Source organism: Rhinatrema bivittatum, chromosome 12 (genome assembly GCF_901001135.1).
Source record: "Rhinatrema bivittatum chromosome 12, aRhiBiv1.1, whole genome shotgun sequence".
NCBI classification, from domain to species: domain Eukaryota; kingdom Metazoa; phylum Chordata; class Amphibia; order Gymnophiona; family Rhinatrematidae; genus Rhinatrema; species Rhinatrema bivittatum.
Window position 1 is genome coordinate 22,206,420 of NC_042626.1, and position 16,890 is coordinate 22,223,309.

At 43.6% G+C, this 16,890-nt stretch overlaps 1 protein-coding gene across 3 annotated transcripts in view; it reads left to right on the forward strand.

Moving 5' to 3' along the window:
- IFT46 (intraflagellar transport 46) overlaps positions 1-16,890 on the forward strand; it is a 20,389-nt gene continuing 3,499 nt past the window's right edge. The window contains exons 1-11 of one of the 3 annotated variants that reach the window (XM_029573746.1): positions 1-309; positions 6,903-6,999; positions 7,420-7,496; positions 9,055-9,200; positions 12,988-13,062; positions 13,151-13,244; positions 14,772-14,900; positions 15,484-15,599; positions 16,016-16,082; positions 16,189-16,249; positions 16,694-16,779. In XM_029573746.1, coding sequence (XP_029429606.1) covers positions 307-309; positions 6,903-6,999; positions 7,420-7,496; positions 9,055-9,200; positions 12,988-13,062; positions 13,151-13,244; positions 14,772-14,900; positions 15,484-15,599; positions 16,016-16,082; positions 16,189-16,249; positions 16,694-16,779 — 951 coding nt within the window. In that variant the 5' untranslated portion in view covers positions 1-306. Of the gene's footprint in view, positions 310-6,902; positions 7,000-7,419; positions 7,497-9,054; positions 9,201-12,987; positions 13,063-13,150; positions 13,245-14,771; positions 14,901-15,480; positions 15,600-16,015; positions 16,083-16,188; positions 16,250-16,693; positions 16,780-16,890 lie in introns of all 3 variants that reach the window. The other 2 variants (XM_029573745.1, XM_029573748.1) reach the window with 2 other exon arrangements.

Sequence of the window (16,890 nt, forward strand, 5' to 3'; positions counted from 1 at the left end):
GCATACGTTGAAATCTCAAGCGTGCCATCTCCTGGCACACGACTGCTGACGGAGGAGTTGTTGCGTCATCAGGTCACATACGTCCCCTCCGTTACTCTACGCACGCGCATGCGTGCTCCATGACATCCCCCCCCCTTCTTTCGCGTCCCTTTTGCTTTGGATACCGGGCTCGTGGTGCCTTATTCCACGAGAGGGGTCACGAGCCGGTGGGGAGCAGAACCGAGGCTCGCACGCTGAGCGAGAGGGACTGGAACCGAGACCCGCCCACCGGCCGAAGACGGGGGGGACTGGGAACTGCCTCTCACCATGGTAAGCGGGGACCGTGTGCCGGTGTTTATACCGTGATGGTTTCACGAAAGCTGTGTTTCCGGGGAGGCCTCGAATAGGCCCCAGTGTAGGAGGCCAGAAGTGCCCGACTCATGTCTGTGACTAACGCTGGCGGTCCTGTGCTCGCTTATGGCTTCTCTCTGTATCACTCATATTACTGCTGTCGTGTAAGGGTCAGGCTGCTCTGTTAATAATCTGCAAGTTTTCCAGGGCTGAGAACTTGTCATGTGAGCGGTCTGCATTTTATAATACTTGTTTAGATGTATATGTTATTATTCATGGGGGTTGGGGTGGAACATGCTTTATAATATTTAGGTCTTTAGAAACGCCTCCACCATTAGTAAGTTGAACGTGCTCTTCTATCATTTGGACTGCATGTGAACTTAAAAAGGGGAGAAGGGACAGTTAGGAGTGTGTAAACTCGGTCATGGTGACATACTGTAGCTTGTCAGGGTTCCCATAGTAGAATAGCAGGAGTCTCCCGACTTGTTCTTTAGTATCCTAACACTATCTACGAGTTGTGAAAGTATTTTATTTATTGGTACATTATACTAGGGACTTCTGATCAGCCAAGGCCTTGTTTATTAAGTCTTTTTCCTAGTGGCACAATGGGAGAAAACATTTAGTAATTAGATCCCCCAGTCTTTTCAGCAGCTTGTAGGCAAGCTATGTTTCATGAAAAGGGTCTCATGTTTGAGAGGCAGCTACTACCTTAGTTTAATGCAGAATTTCTGAAAGCTAAATGTTATGGATTGTAGAGTGGTAAGGCTAAAGCAACAGTACCAACAAACACATAGTAATGATGGCAGAAAAAGACAAAATGGTCCTTCTGGTCTGCACTGCAAGTTTCTTTTGGTAGTAACTTCTGCTCAGCTCTAAGCCTTATATGAAGGTAGTAATATGTACAATCAAAACCAAGCAACTGTCAAATCCATAACAAAATTACCACTAGCTATTGTTATGGGGTGAGCAGTCTTCTCAATAATAAAGACAATGCTGTTTGAACATGTTTGGCTGTAGAAATAGTCCTTTCCTTTTTCCCTAATGTCTACAGATCAGTACCCCACACTGTAAAAGTCAGGGCCCAGTGTTAGCTATCATCTGAATCTAATTCACCTTTATTTAGAAACCTGAGCTAAAATCTTTTAGATGAAATTTATTCTATTTAATCAGCTCAGCTGTGACAAGTTAATCAGAGCTGCTGTGCAAACAGATCAGGACATGACATAGGCATCACATAGATATATTTATGCTTTGTATATAACAGGAACAAAAGAAGAGCAAATATTCCATTAAAACTCCATATGGGCATTTTTTTATACATTTAATGCATGAATACAGCACAAATGTGTGAATGTAAACATTTCCCTCCCTTAGTTCACCAAACAGGGGTGGAATAACTGACTCTTTATAGAGTAATGGGTCTGAGCTGGTTAGGTGACATTTATGCTCTTGGAAAAGATGTTATAGCAGAGCGAAACTAAACCACTTGTAGTGCAAGAACAGTGCAGGAGTTTGGGCAGCCATGGCATAAACTCACTGAGAAATGCACAATGCCAGAAGAAAACAGGAGATGCTCCTTGCCCTTACAATGAACAACATTGAAATAGAGGTTTTTAAATTGTTAGTTTTGCCGCTGTACATTATCCCACAAAGAGGTGCTTTGTAAAATGCATTTTTTCCTTTCCCAATCTGCTGGCTGAAACTTTGTGACTAAAATAGAGTTTTTATGTCACTACTAGTGCACTGTAGTTTCTCTCTACTCTGTTGTAACATCTTGTTAAGGTAACCAAACAGTGTGGCCCTCAACCAAGATTCAGGCTCCAAGAAAGACTTCCCATGGACCTACACATCAAGCATATGATACAGATCCCTCCTTCTATTCATTGGAATGTCCCCTTCCAGATATTTCACCAGATAACAAGTGAAGTGTCACACCCACTGATAATACATATGTCTTTCATAAAAAGAAAGGTGAAAGTAAATTTTTCAGTGGATGAAGATAAATTCCAGATTCATTAATTGTGGACTTTGCAGTTCATTCAACCACAAAGGATAAACAAAATTATTCTGCTGCTGGAATCTTTTTTTGGAGTTACAAGACAACAGATGGAAAACTCCACAAACCATCATATCGACTCCTAAGTATGCCATAAAACTATGTCGAGGCCATACCAAATCAACTACCCATGTATCTCACTGATTGATGAGTCTACTATGATGTGATCGAAGAAAGCAAGGTTATATTCAAACACCCCTTCAACCCCCTGTTGAACATTGGATAATGCTGGCAAGGTTTTCCTAGCAGCAATACTGCAGGCATGTAGAGAGGCCCATTAGGTCCAAATGGTCCAGTTTCTCTTTAATACCTTAAATAAAATTCAAGAGTTCTCTTCCTATATGTGATCTTTATTTCATATAGGAACACCGGTATATAAAAATCTAAAAATAAATAAATAAATATACCAGAGGACAAGAAGGAAGATTTCAATTTATTATTCAAAGACTGACTGCATAAACATCTCATCAGATCAGTTTATGATGAGAACCTTCTCGGACATCTGCAGTCGTCCTCACAGCAAGAAGGTTAGCTTAGCTCTTCGCATCCAGTGTAAAGGAGGATATACACAAGAAACTCGCAGATGCCCCATGTAAGGGCTAAAATGCATTTGGAGAAAAAGTAGAGGAAACAATCAAGAAGCAGAAAATAGCTTTACAATCACTGTCATCTTCAACAACATCCGAACACCAGAGCAGAAGAAATCCATACTACAGATGTCTGTATTATTCCTAATTTTACAGAGGACATTATCAACCATATAACTGTTGTTGCAAGCAACCACATCAGTACTATTCATTTGTGTAATAAAACATCCAACAAACAAGAAGTCGGAGATCCAGTTCCACAGGACAGGGTAACAACAAACAAAATCAATCGTTGCAGCAATAAAATGAATCTAGTTTTTCACGCTCAATGCAAGCTAAAGAATACCTCTTTCATACCATCTATGCAAATACTGACAATTTTATGACTCAAGGAAGTTCATAACATCAGACAAATTGGGTGCTTTCAACAATAAAACAAGAATACCATCTAAACTTCAAGAAAATTCCTGAAAACATATCGCAAGACCATTAATATATTTTTATTAAAACATTCCAGTTTACAAACAGAAATTTCATCCCTACCATGCTCAAAAGCCATAATCAAATGAAACATGGATTCTGCTACAACTACTTTCTAATCCCAAAAAAGTCAGAAGAGCTTCATCTAATTTTGGATATTCAACTCTTGAACAATGCATATACACACAATAATGCCACTGTTTCAACAAGACGACTTCTTAACTACCATGGATCTGAAAGATGCCTACATGCATGTTCCAATCAAACAAAATCATCACAGATGTCTAAGATTTACAATTAAAAATACTCATTACCAATATCAAGTTCTACCATTCAGTCTTGCTTTGGTGCCAAGAGTCTTCACAAAAGTTCTAGCAGTACTGGCTGCATACCTACAAAAACAAAATATACTCTTATTCCCTTACTTGGACGCATTGCTCATTTTGGCAAGATCAGGACCAGAATCCATAGAACACATCAATGCAGTCTTACAACTTCTTCAAAGCTTGGGGTTTGTCATAAACTTCAAAAAAAATCCAATCTCACTCCATCCTAGAACTTAGAGTTCATTAGTGCCCTGCTAAACACAAGAAAAATGCGTACTATTCTTCCAAGAAGGAGAGCAGACGTCTTGCAAGATTCAATTCTTCAACTACCTCAAAAAACCATAATCACTGCCAGAATGCTTCTCAGAATTATTGGCCACAGGCACCCATGGTGCACATTGTTCCGTTTTGCTTGTTTGAAAATGTCATCCACTGTGGCATCTTAAAGTTCATTGGCTCCAGAGCATACAATCTATATCAACCAAGATCCCAGTTACCAACCATTCAAAGGGGTCATTGTGATGGTGGACAAGAATGTCAAATTTGACATGTGGTCAACAATGCAACTTACCACTATTCAATACAAGATAGCAATGGATGAATCACTTCAGGGGTGGGATGCACACTTGAACAGCAAGAAAACACAGGGATTATGGGCTAAGGAAGAATCTTGTCTACGTATAAATCACTTGGATATTCTAGATGTATTCAAGACACTCAGAGTATTCCAACCAAACATTACAAAATTGGCTGTCTAAATCCAGATGGACAACCAAGTAACCATGTTCTTTGTGAACAAATAAGGAGGAATGGGCTCTTACTCCTTATGCAAAATAGCAGTTTAGATATGGGATTTTGCAGTTTCACATACAATTCATCTCTCAACATTTTATCTTCATTCTAGCGGACTGCCTTAGCAGGCAACTCCTTCTGCACCACTGGGTAATGAATGACAGAGTCCTTCATACAATTTTCGACAAATGGGGAACTCCTCAAGTAGTTGTTTGTGGGCCCCTTCAACAAAAAACCAAACAACTTCTGTTCGAAAAGATTCTCAGACCTAGCTCTCAAAGGATGTATTTGTGAACCCATGGATCACAAATAGAGTATTATATCCCAAGCAGATTGTGATAAATTGCAGGATGACTTTGTGAGACTGGAAGATTGGGCATCCAAATGGCAGATGAAATTTAATGTGGACAAGTGCAAGGTGTTGCATAAAGGGAAAAATAACCCTTGCTGTAGTTACACAATGTTAGGTTCTATCTTAGGAGTTACCATCCAAGAAAAAGATCTAGGTATCATAGTGAATAATGCATTGAAATTGTCGGCTCAGTGTGCTGAGAATGTGTGTGCTGAGACTTCTGAGAAGTCAAGACTTCTAGAGCTTTCTGAGCCATATAAGGAGAGCATGCCCCAATTCAATGCCAAAGGCTCACATCACCCACTTGTGTGAGTGTGCAAGATGTTGGGAGCAATCATACCTATTCAACTTTTTAAGGACCTAAATATTTATACCCCAGGAGAGAGGCGGGCCGGAAGTGGATATGATAGAGGATATCAAACTGTTAATAATATGTGAAGAGAGCCTTTCATTGGAAAGTTATAGAACTAGGGGGTAATGGTATGGAGCTCCAAGGAATTTAAACTAAAGATCAACCTCAGGGAATAATTTTTTCCCATGGAAAAGATGATGGAGGCCAAAGTGATATTGGAAGAAAGGGACAGGATAGCAGAAGTATCACCTAATTGCACCACAGGCCATGGGGTGAACCTGGATGGAATGGCTGTTGCAGTGATATGATTGCATTGGCTTTTCAAGATCTCATTGGGGTAATCTGCATGATATAACCATTGTTAAACCCCCAAATTTGATGAGCGTGGTGATCCCCATGCACTGTCTTTGCTAGTTTTGATGGTTGTATGGATTACTAGAAAACTTGGTAATAAGACATAATAGGGAATATGGGTGTTGAATTTAGTATTGATCTTGTAAGAATCACTGAGGGAAAAGAGAAGGCCTGAAATGGATTACCATCACAGGTGGTGACCAGTACCTTACACGGGATCGATATGTAGGACAGTAGTGGGAACAGAGTTGAGAGGGGAGGTAAAAGTCAAGATGGAAACATAGAGTTGCTTTAGGGTTGCATATGGAAATTTATATGATCATTATGTGGTCTTTCAGTCTTCATTTACTATGCTACAATGGGAAAGTAAAATTTGCTCATCAGATTCCAAGGTTCTGGTGACAAATTAGTGAATCTGGTGCTGGAAGCATGATAGAAAGCAAAAGAGTATGGGTTAGCAATGTAAAATGCTTTGATTTCTTGGGATATTTGATGCACAAGATCAGTGCTCACTGAATGTCACAGCATGAGGAAAGCAATGAGCAGTTTGGGGCAATGATATTAAAATATGATCAAGACAAACGGGTGAGAAAAAGAGGAAAGGTGCCTTTCATGTTGAAGATGGTACTTGATGAATTACTTTGTTTTGGTTATCAGTGAATATCGATCACAGTAGTTTAGTTGTTGGCCTTCCCCAAGCAAGCATTAGAGTACCACAACTAATACAACATACTGCTGCCCGAATCTTAATGGGTTTAAAGCATTATGATCATATTAGTCCAGCTTTCTGCCAGTTACATTGGTTGCCTGTGAAATGACACATGCAATTCAAATTTAGTTATTGTATTTAAGATGATAAATTTGGAAGACCCTTGCTCACTTGCAGATAAATTGAAGAAATATTCCCTCTGTGTGAAATATAGACCTCAAACCACTCACAATAAAGCTTTTTCATTTATTGTGCCTGTACTATAGCATACATTTCCAGCTGAGATACATTTAGAAAGAAGACTTTATTTTGCTGAAGCATTCAACTAATTAATGTTTATGATGTGATTTTATTGATTATATGTGCTTTGTTTATAGTTTTAATATGATTTGAGTATATTGTTGTAAACTGCCTTGGACCATTTTTTCGCAATCAGAGGCATACAAGATTATGTAAATAAATCTGTTATACTGAAAAGACAGAGGGAGATGGGGCGAGATCACTAAGTTTCCTAAACTTTAACTAACTTTAGGTGTGGTTTTTTTTTTTGTTTTTTTTATTTAGACCAAGTTAGTGGAAAATCAGCCTTATGATGAGAGCCTAGAGATTAATGATTCAGAAGAGGTGGCAAGTATCTATACCCCAACACCACGGCAGCCAGGTGAGGAAGATAAGGGCTCCAAGCTCCACTGTAGCTGACTGAAGTATTGACTTCAGGTCTTGTTTTTTGCTAAAAGCTATTACTCTCAGCAAACTCAGTCTTATTTTTTACCTAATTTGAATCAACTTTGAAGATAAGTATCGGCAGATCTGCTAAAATGGATCAAACTGGTGTCACTATAGTCTTATATAATAGGAAGTAATGCTGTAACCAGGCTGACTTACTGTTAATTTTATGTAGGCTTCAGACCTACAAATATAGTTTTATAGCCATGAAGACAGTGTGAAGTTGTGCTAGCAGTGCCCGGCATTTCATTTCCTCTTGCCCTAGCCTACAATTTTTCTATCCCAGCTGCTGTTCCTAGCTCCAGAATTGAACTAGATCTACACAGACTTTTCTGAACTTTTTTTCCCCTGTTAGCCATTACCAGGTCTCACCCACAGCAGAAAGCCATGGCAGATAACAGCAGTGATGAGTATGAGGAAGAAACAAACAAGGTAACAGCCAGACCTAATTTGTGAACAAGCTGCTGGTGCAAAATGAGACCAAATGACACCAACTATGGATCAGCTCTGAGAAATGGAAATAAGAGAGTGAATGTGGTTCTCTGGTGTCCCTTAAGCCAGCTGACCAGATGTGCTGTGTGTGTAAATGAGCAGCTTCTTGCTGAAATGTCCAAAATTGCCCCAGAGATTCTAGCCTGTAGCATGATGAGTGGGAATGCTCTATCATAGGCTGCCCTGTTGCATCTCACTACAAGGTACTGATGAACCAACGTTCTTCTCTGGCTCACAGCATGAATGAATGACGCCTGCTATCAGTCTTTCTTTAGAGGTGGAGGAGAAGGTTGACTGACTTTAATTACAGGGGAACTTTCTGGCTCCCTATCGCCTTCAGAATTATCTACAAGAGCCTCTCCCTTATACACAAGACCCTACACAACCAGAACATCCAATGGCTAAACGACTCTCTCCACTTTCATACATCCAATAGACCCACCAGATCTGCCTATAAAGGAACCCTTCACACACCCTCTCCTAAACTCACACACCTTTCCACCTCAAGGGATTGAGCATTATCGATGATAGGGCCCTCAAACTGGAATGCAATGCTTCCGGACCTCTGCATGGAACCTCGTACACAGAAATTAAAAAATTAAACACATGGCTCTTCAGACAGGCCTTCACCTAATGCCCCTTACCATCTCATGCTTCCTCCCATACACCCCGCTCCTCACACCCCTACGCTCTTGATCCTTCTCCCTTCCCTCCCACACATTGATGTTTCCCCCCTCCCTTTCTCTCGCCCCCAAACTTTAATCCTCTTTAACTGTAAACCTCTCTGAGTTCTCCACATGTTGATATTTTCTTCTGTTGGAAACCCTGATAACGTTCACATTTATTTATTAATGTTTTACGGTTAATACCACATCTTAATTTTTATTATGTTACCAAATGTTATCCTATTATTTAATCACCCTGTTCCATGTAAACCGATATGATGTGCCAACGGTTATCGGTATATAGAAGCCTTTAAATAGATAAATAAAAAAGGGCTTTAGTGGCCAAAGCAGAGAAAGTGCTCTGTATTTATGAATCCAGAGATAAACTGTGACTTTGGTAGCATCTAGTTTCTGGTTAAAAAGAAGACTAGCAGGGCTGGCCTGATGGCTCAAGGACTGCCATGTGGAGATATCTTGGTTTGATTCCCAATTCAGGTCTTCTGCTCCTCAGGTCAGCTAGGGCTGTAGGATGCTGAAGAGAAAGCCTTCAGAGCCCCTGGTGGTGACACCTTGTGGCTGGACTTAGGGCCCATGACTGCAGGGTGCTGTGGGCATCCTGGTGCTTGGAAACAGGATTCAGGGCTTGATGGACCCTTGGTCTGACCCAGTTTGGCATGTTCTTATGTAACAAAGGCTGTTGCTGAAATGACTAAGTAAGTTAGGAAGAGGTATACAGTAGAGGGGAAAATCCCCAAGCAGTTGATAACGAAGGCTCATTCTTTCATCTCTCACAAGTATATTCAGTAAGAACATCTGGTTCCAATTTATCCCAGGACCCAGATAAAGGGGCACAGCTGGCCCCGCCACAGCGGGGTTTTAGCGAGAATGATGAGGAAGAGGAGGATTCGGATGAAACGGACTCTGACGACAATGAAGATGATGGAGATGATGCTGAAGAGCACGGAGCCCCTCTGGAAGGGTATGAGTATTTTTCTGCCTGTACAGCTGGGGCTTGCACTGATGTTACTGTAAGCTACACAGGCCCAGCAAGAAGGACCAGGGAGACTTTATTCTCAGCACCAAGGAACAGAAGGCCAAAATTATAGAGATAACTTACTTGTTGCGAACAGCTGCTATTAAGAGAGCTTCATCGAAGCTGACTCTGGGCGTGGTTTCAAATTTCACCAACTATATTTTCTTAGCGTCCAGTCAGATGAATCTAGAACAAGTGGGTTTATGTTTCCCTACTCGCAGGTGGAGACAGAGTAAACTGATGTGTCAGTATATAACCCCCTCTAGTAACATCAGCTTGCCAGTATTCTCCGACTCCAGCAGATGATGGACATGTATCTCCCCACTGGGGATTGCTTCGATTTGAGAAAAGGAGAAAAATAATTGCGGTGATAGCATAAGATCCCTCCCCTAGCTGAGAATTCCTGAGGTGATTTCCATGGTTCTCAGAGATGTGCCTTGGTCCAGTAACTAGTTTTTCAGCCAGCGTGAACTTAGCTACTTAAGCTGAAAGGCAGCGGCGCAGGAAGCAGAATTTGGCAACTGGTGACAGTCTCTGTGCTCAGTCAAGTAAAGTTGAGCTCCGTCAAGTGTGTTTAATTAAAAAAAAATAAAAAATTGTTGCAGAAACAGTTAAGGGGAATTCTGCTAGGGCTTCCTTCCTCCTGGTCTCCGTGCTCGGTGCGCCGTTCCAGTATTAGTCCCGCTCTGTAGGAGGTCGAAGGAAGTGGGCAGCCTGGATCAACCTCCTCATTGTCATCCAGATTCCTGTCGGGAACACCCGCAGGGAGCTGAGGCGAGCGCTGGTGCTTAAGCATAAGAAGAGGGAGGAGCCACAAGCTGAGGGCTTGACCAGACAGGCATGGGGGAAGCGTAGGACTGCGCTTGAAGAAAAGCTTGTAAGCCTTGAAAAAAATTCCACCCAAGAAAAAGCAACCTGGACCTAGACCAAGCCTGGAAGGAACTGGAGCTGGTCCCAGAGAAGAACCAAGGTCTGGTGCCCCGCCAGTCAAGGCCGTAACCAACCCATCATCAGAATGGGAAGAACCAGGCTTAGCAAAATCCAAGGAAGACAACTCTCCTTGAGCGTCTGAGCAGTGCTGATACAAGTTAGAAGCCCTAATATGAAAGGCAACACAGATAGGAAGACGCTTAAGCTTCTTGCTTACCGGCGCCATCGCGGGAGTAAATGTGCATATGAATGGCTTGCGCTCACAAGGGAATGCGCACAAAGAATAAGCGCCTAGAAGAAAATGCAGCAAGGCACACGCACAACTTGTGCCCAGCTAAGCTTGTGAACAGTGTAAAACACGTTGTTAAAGTATGGAGCTCCTGACCGGAAGTTTTTTCATTCTTTTTGGGAATGTGTATGTTCATCTTTTTGGGATGTCTGTCTTTAGTTATATCTCTACCAGGGCAAAAAGTCCAGGCCCATTGGATATGGCCTTAGGCTTATTGGATAATTTTGATGATTATGATATGTCTGACGACAACTTACTATTATATGTTAGGAAGGCCTGTTGTATCAAGATGCATTTTTTTTTTTTTTTTTAAATATAATGGATTACTTTTTGAGCAGTGGAGAATTCAAATGCATCAATTAAGTGGACCTTGTAAGACTAGAAAATTGGGCTTCCAAATGGCAGATGAAATTTAACGTGGACAAGTGCAAAGTGATGCATCTAGGGAAAAATAACCCTTGCTGTAGTTACACAATGTTAGGTTCTAACTTAGGAGTTAACACCCAGGAAAGAGATCTAGGCTTTAGAGTGGATAATACATTGAAATTGTCGGCCCAGTATGCTGTGTCAATCAAAAAAGTAAACTATGTTAGGAATTATTAGGAAGGGAATGGAAAATAAAATGCCTCTTATCGCTCCATGGTGAGACTACACCTTGAATATTGTGTGCATTTCTGGTCACCACATTTCAAAAAGGATCTAGCTGCACAGCAAAAAGTGCAGAGAAGGGTGACCAAAATGATAAGGAGCATGGAATACCTGCCCTATGAGGAAAGGCTAAAGAAGTTAGGGCTGTTCAGTTTGGAGAAGAGACAACTGAGGGGGGATATGACAGAAGTCTACAAAATAATGAAAGGACACAAACATGTTATGTAAATCAGTTTTTTACATGCTCAGATAATAGAAGGACCAGGGGGCATTCTATGAAATTAGCAAGTAGCTCATTTAAAACAAATAAATTATTTTTCACTCAGCGTATAGTTAAGCTCTGGAACTCATTGCCAGAGGATGTGGTTACAGTAGTTAGTGTAACTGGGTTTAAAAAAGGTTTGGATAAGTTCCTAGAGGAAAAATCTATAAACTGCTATTACGGTAATTAATAAGCTATAGCTTGTGATTTAGCTAATGTTTGGGTACGTGCCAGATACTTGTGACCTGGATTGGCCACTGTTGGAAACTGATACTGGGCTTGATGGACCCTTGGTCTGACCCAGCATGGCATAACTTATGTTCTTTCTTACTACTTATGGAAAAACTTTGTTCGTCACAAATGCAAGGGGAAAGGGAAGACGTTTTTAGACATTTGGTATCCATAACTGGTCTTGTTGTCTCCTAAGATGCGCAGTTCTATATCGCTAGATTGTTGTATTTAGGGTGGGGTGGTGGGAGAACATTGTAGACCAGTGGCTTTACTGTTATCTGCATATATCAGTTCAGGTGTTTGGCATTGTACCTGTATACTTCTTGGATGTGTCAGGCCGAGTTACTGTTGTCTGATGTTCTCTTGCTTGTTAATAATAAAAGCGTACCCAAAAACTAAGCGCACAATGTGTTAGCAGAGCCGACGGCCCGTAGAGGGCAGCAGAGCACGCACAGGAGCGGGCAAAAAATGCTGCCGCCGCCTACCAGGCAGCATGCAAGAAAAAAGCCTAAGTGCAAGGCCTAGCCCACCGGGGGCCGCGCAACCCGCCAGGCTGCCCAGTTCCCCAACCCCAATGGGACTGGGAACGAACTTCGGTACAACACCCCAAGCACTGAGATCTGTCTGATTCAAAGGTAAAACGTTGGGTTTTTTTTTTTTTTTTTAAACCTTACCTGACAATGCTTACCAGCTGAGTATAGATAGTCTCCGGCTGTGAGGGGAGAGGGCATCACACCACACTCAGCCTCCTGCACCCGCTGCCTTTAGCTGAACTAGCAGCAAATTCCACACCAGGAAACCAAGGCACATCTCTGGAGGGACCACAGAAATCACCTCAGGGATTCTCAACTGGGGGGAAGACTTTGAGGTATCACAGCAGGACACTGGGGCTTTCTTTTCCTGAATTTAGAATTTCAAATTTCTCCTTTGAAAAAGCTCGAAGCAATCCCCATAGCAAGATGCACATCCACCATCTGCTGGAGACAGAGAATACTGGCAGGCTGGGGTCACTGCAGGGTTATGTATACTGTGGTGGCAGCTTGCTCCATCTCCTGGCAGGGGAGCATAAACCCACTGGTCCTGAGTCCATCTGTCTACCCGCTAGGAAATTTCTCAATATAACTGGAGCTGTTAGTTTAAAGTTTCCCCCCCCCCCCCCCCAAAAAAAATCCTCTACACTGTTCATCTTTACCTATGGCAAGAGGGCCATAAATAACTTCACCCCAAAACGACCCAATCAGGTATGTGCTGATGTGGTAAGGTGAGGTCTCATTGCTGAAAGAATATTTTAAAAAGCATTTATTTGGGCACTAAAGGACCCACTGACATTTCAGGCCTGACATGCTGAATATTTTGTCTCTTCCTTTTCACAGGGCTTATGACCCTGCAGATTTTGAGCATTTGCCAGTGTCATCTGAGATTAAAGAACTCTTCCAGTATATAACAAGGTGTGATAAATATCCTAGCAGAGATTTTGAGTATCCCCATGGATTGATAGCCGGGGGCCTGATTTTCCTCTTTGTTGCTGCTTCTCAGGTATACCCCTCAAGCTATTGAACTGGACCACAAGCTGAAACCCTTCATTCCCGACTTCATCCCAGCAGTTGGAGATATTGATGCCTTCTTAAAGGTACAAGCCTTAAATGTCACATTTTTGTGAAATTCCGGCAATTTGCAAGCACCTTCTTCATCCGGGCAAGCCAGTCCACAGCAGTGGGTTGTGCACTCCAACCAGCAGATGGAGACAGAACAACGACTCGCTGATGTCACCCTCATATAGCTCAGCTCAGACACCAGCCAGCAAGTATTTCTCAGTCTCCAGCAGATGGTGGACATGCATCCTTGCTTGTGGACTACGGCCTGCCAGGATTGAACAGGCCATTTTGACCTCCGCTGGTGATAGCATTACCTCCTCCTATAGTTGAGTCTGGAAAAATTTCAGGCCAGGAGTGTGGTGAAAGCTTTTGCCCTAGCCCTCCCTCCTGACAGGGGAAGAGCTCTGGTAAGGTAAGGAGGCTTTGGGCTTAGCCCTGCTGCATAAGCCTCTTCTCTGTCTGGTCCTTTTCGGTTCCCCCTGCTGTTCTTGCTGCTGTGGGCCAGTTTAGTTTTTCAGCGCAGCTGGCCAGGAGAGTGGGGGGGGGAGTGCGTGCATCAGGCAGCGCTGAGATTGGGTGCTGATGCGCTGTTTACAGGACCGATCAGGAGCAAGAGAGGCAGCTGCGATCGCGGCCTCGTTGGGCTGCCCGGTCACAAAGTGCTGTGTGGGGCTAATTTTGGAGCCAGCCGGGTGATCAGCGTGGCAATGCAGGGAACATGTGGCAGGCACCATTTTGGGGGTTTGTAGGGGCTGCTGAGACACGCAGTTGGAGGAGTTTACTCAGTTCTGCTGGGGAAGAGAGAGAGATGGTGTCGGGAAAGCAACGTGGGAAGAAGCTCCGTCTCTGCTTTTCATGCCATATGAAGAGTCCTGATGCCCGCCCTGATGTCCCCTGTAGGGGACCTCAGGGGATCCCACTTTACAGGAAGAGAATATGGTGGCTGTTCCTGCCAGGGAGGGTGAAGAGTCTGCTCTGTTGCTTCTCCTACCGATTCCCTCAGGAATGGGTTCAGAGGGGGCTTTGCCTATCCCGGGGATGGATCTTTCCACCATTTCACGTGTGGAATTTTTTAAGGGCATTCTGGCTTTCTGTCAGGGGCAGGAAGAGTCCAGAGAGGAAGCTAGGGATCACCTGCTTCAGAGGTCTCCCTACTTGGCTCCTAGGAAGTGGTCCAAGGAGTCCTTGTCCCCTCTCAGAAGGGGATAGACTGAAGGAGGAGAAGGTGAAGAGGAGGGTCCTTCAGGAGACTCAGATGGAGAGTTGGGATCCTCGGTGGGGGATCCTGACAATCCTTTCTTGGAAGAAGGGGATTTCCCCCAGATGCTGAGCCTCATGGAACAATGCTTCAGCTTTTCCACGGGGATGAGGTATGCAACCATGTTAGATCCCAAAACAGGGCCACTCTGAGAGCTATGCCTTCATTAGACCACAAGGCAAAATGGAGGCTCTTACTCGTGGCTCTATTTGTGCTGTACCAGTAACATATAGGAATGATAAAAACTGAGGCTCCTGCTGCTCACCTGTATCATCTCTCAGTTTGCTTTTCCATCTGCCCACAGGTTCCCCGGCCAGATGGGAAGCCAGATAACCTGGGCCTTCTGACACTGGATGAACCATCCACCAAGCAATCTGACCCTACAGTGCTTTCCCTCTGGTTAACAGAAAACTCCAAACAGCACAACATCACAGTGAGTCCTGTTGGATGTTCCTGCTTAGCGCGGGCTGGTAAAAGAAGATTACACATTTCTTATGCTGGTGGATAATGAACTACTCAAAGTCCATGTTTTATACATCACTAGTGGAACTGTCAAAAGAGCAATACATGGTGTGGGGGCTGCCTCTACAGCTTCCCTCCTCAAGCCACTCTTAGAACTTGCAGGACTTGAATTTGGGCAAATGTTTTTCTGGATCACTGGAAAATTTCTCTTACTTTCAATCAGGCCAGGCCGTCGCGCATGGGTCCTGTATGCCTGCCATACACAATGACCTGGCCTGACTTTTCTAGAGGAAAGGAAATTACCACCTTGGGGTACAGGGAAAAAGTGGTGGCCCACTTTCGGAATAAACATGAAAGTATTTTCATGCTGAACTGTGCGCGCTAACAGCCAGCAGCCATGCTCGTCTCCCAACGCTGACAGCCGGTGGTGCTGGCCTTCGCATACACTTACTCACCTCATGCTGACAGGCAGTTGATGGCCCTTGGCTAGATGGGCTGCTACTAAATTTGACTTCCACCCCTCCTTGTTTTCCTATTTTCATTCCACACAGCAGATGAAAGTGAAAAGCCTGGAGAATGCAGAGAAAAACCCCAAGGCTATTGACACCTGGATTGAAAGCATCAGTGAACTACATCGCTCCAAGCCCCCGGCCACTGTACACTACACCAGGTGAGATATCCCCACCCCAAACACTACAGGGAGTGATATTTCTTCCCTCCCTGAGCACACACGCCAGGTTATCACCCTCCCCTCTGCCTACGTCCAGCTCACTGGCTGAGAATCCATCACACACTATCCCAGGTGAGAGTCGTCCTCCCCTTGCCCTGCTCTCCTTCCTCCCACAGACCTGGACTAGTTTTACCCCAGTTTAACAAGGAAGGAAGGATACGTAATCAAAGGACTTTCCACTGGTCTAGGCTTTACTAAGCATGAATCTCTAAGCAGCTTGGCTACCACCTCTATCCCCTGCTCGCTGGCGCATTGTTGGGAAGTCCTGGGGCAGCTCTCACATACCTGGTGAATGTGAACATTTTTCCTATGAAGCAGTGGGTCACATCCTCAAGCTTTCCTCTCTTCCCTTTCAGACCCATGCCTGATATTGATACATTGATGCAGGAGTGGTCCCCAGAATTTGAGGAGCTTTTAGGAAAGGTAGGTTTCAGTCTGAGCATCAGCAGTGGCATCTCTCCTGTGGTGCAGGGAGGGAGGGCTGGGCTGGAGTCTTTCTGATATTGTTTACTCCCCCTGTCTTCCCCAGGTCAGCCTGCCCACTGCAGACTTAGACTGTGAGCTACCTAGTTACATCGACATGATCTGTGGTGAGTGTGGTGCAAACACAAGAGCACAGAATGGAGCCTCATACTTCTGGGACCTCAGAAAAAGGTTTCTTTAGGGAGAAAATAAAGTTTTAGTGTAGGGATTAATGACTCAAATCGAGAACAGCAGCAGAAAGTCATGTGCTACTGGGCTTTCTTAGCTGGCATAATGCAGGAATTAATGCTATGAGGAATAACAGGATCTGGTTGGGTATAGGTTATTGCAACTGGTTTGTGCTCAAGTATGAGTTAATGCATTGTAGAAAATGGGAGTGGAGATTTAGGCCTTTGGTTAGATAGTTAATACCTCGGAGTGAGGGAAAATATTAAGCTGCAGTCAGGGAGGGCTTAATGCTGCTCTGAGTTGGCTTTGAACAGCATAAGTATTCTGGCAAACTGTTCTAAGTTCATTAAATGGCAGTTTCTTGTCTTATATTTTTTTTTCAGCTACTCTGGACATTCCAGTTTACAAGAGCCGGATTCAGTCCCTGCATGTCCTCTTCTCCCTGTACTCCGAGTTTAAAAACTCCCAGGTAGGTGACATAGTCTGGTAGGGAAAGCATAAGTGAGCAGTTGTGCTCTCTGTTTACAGGTCAGGCGAATGCAAATTTGATACTGCTGAGGCCTGTGATCTGAATTCCAAA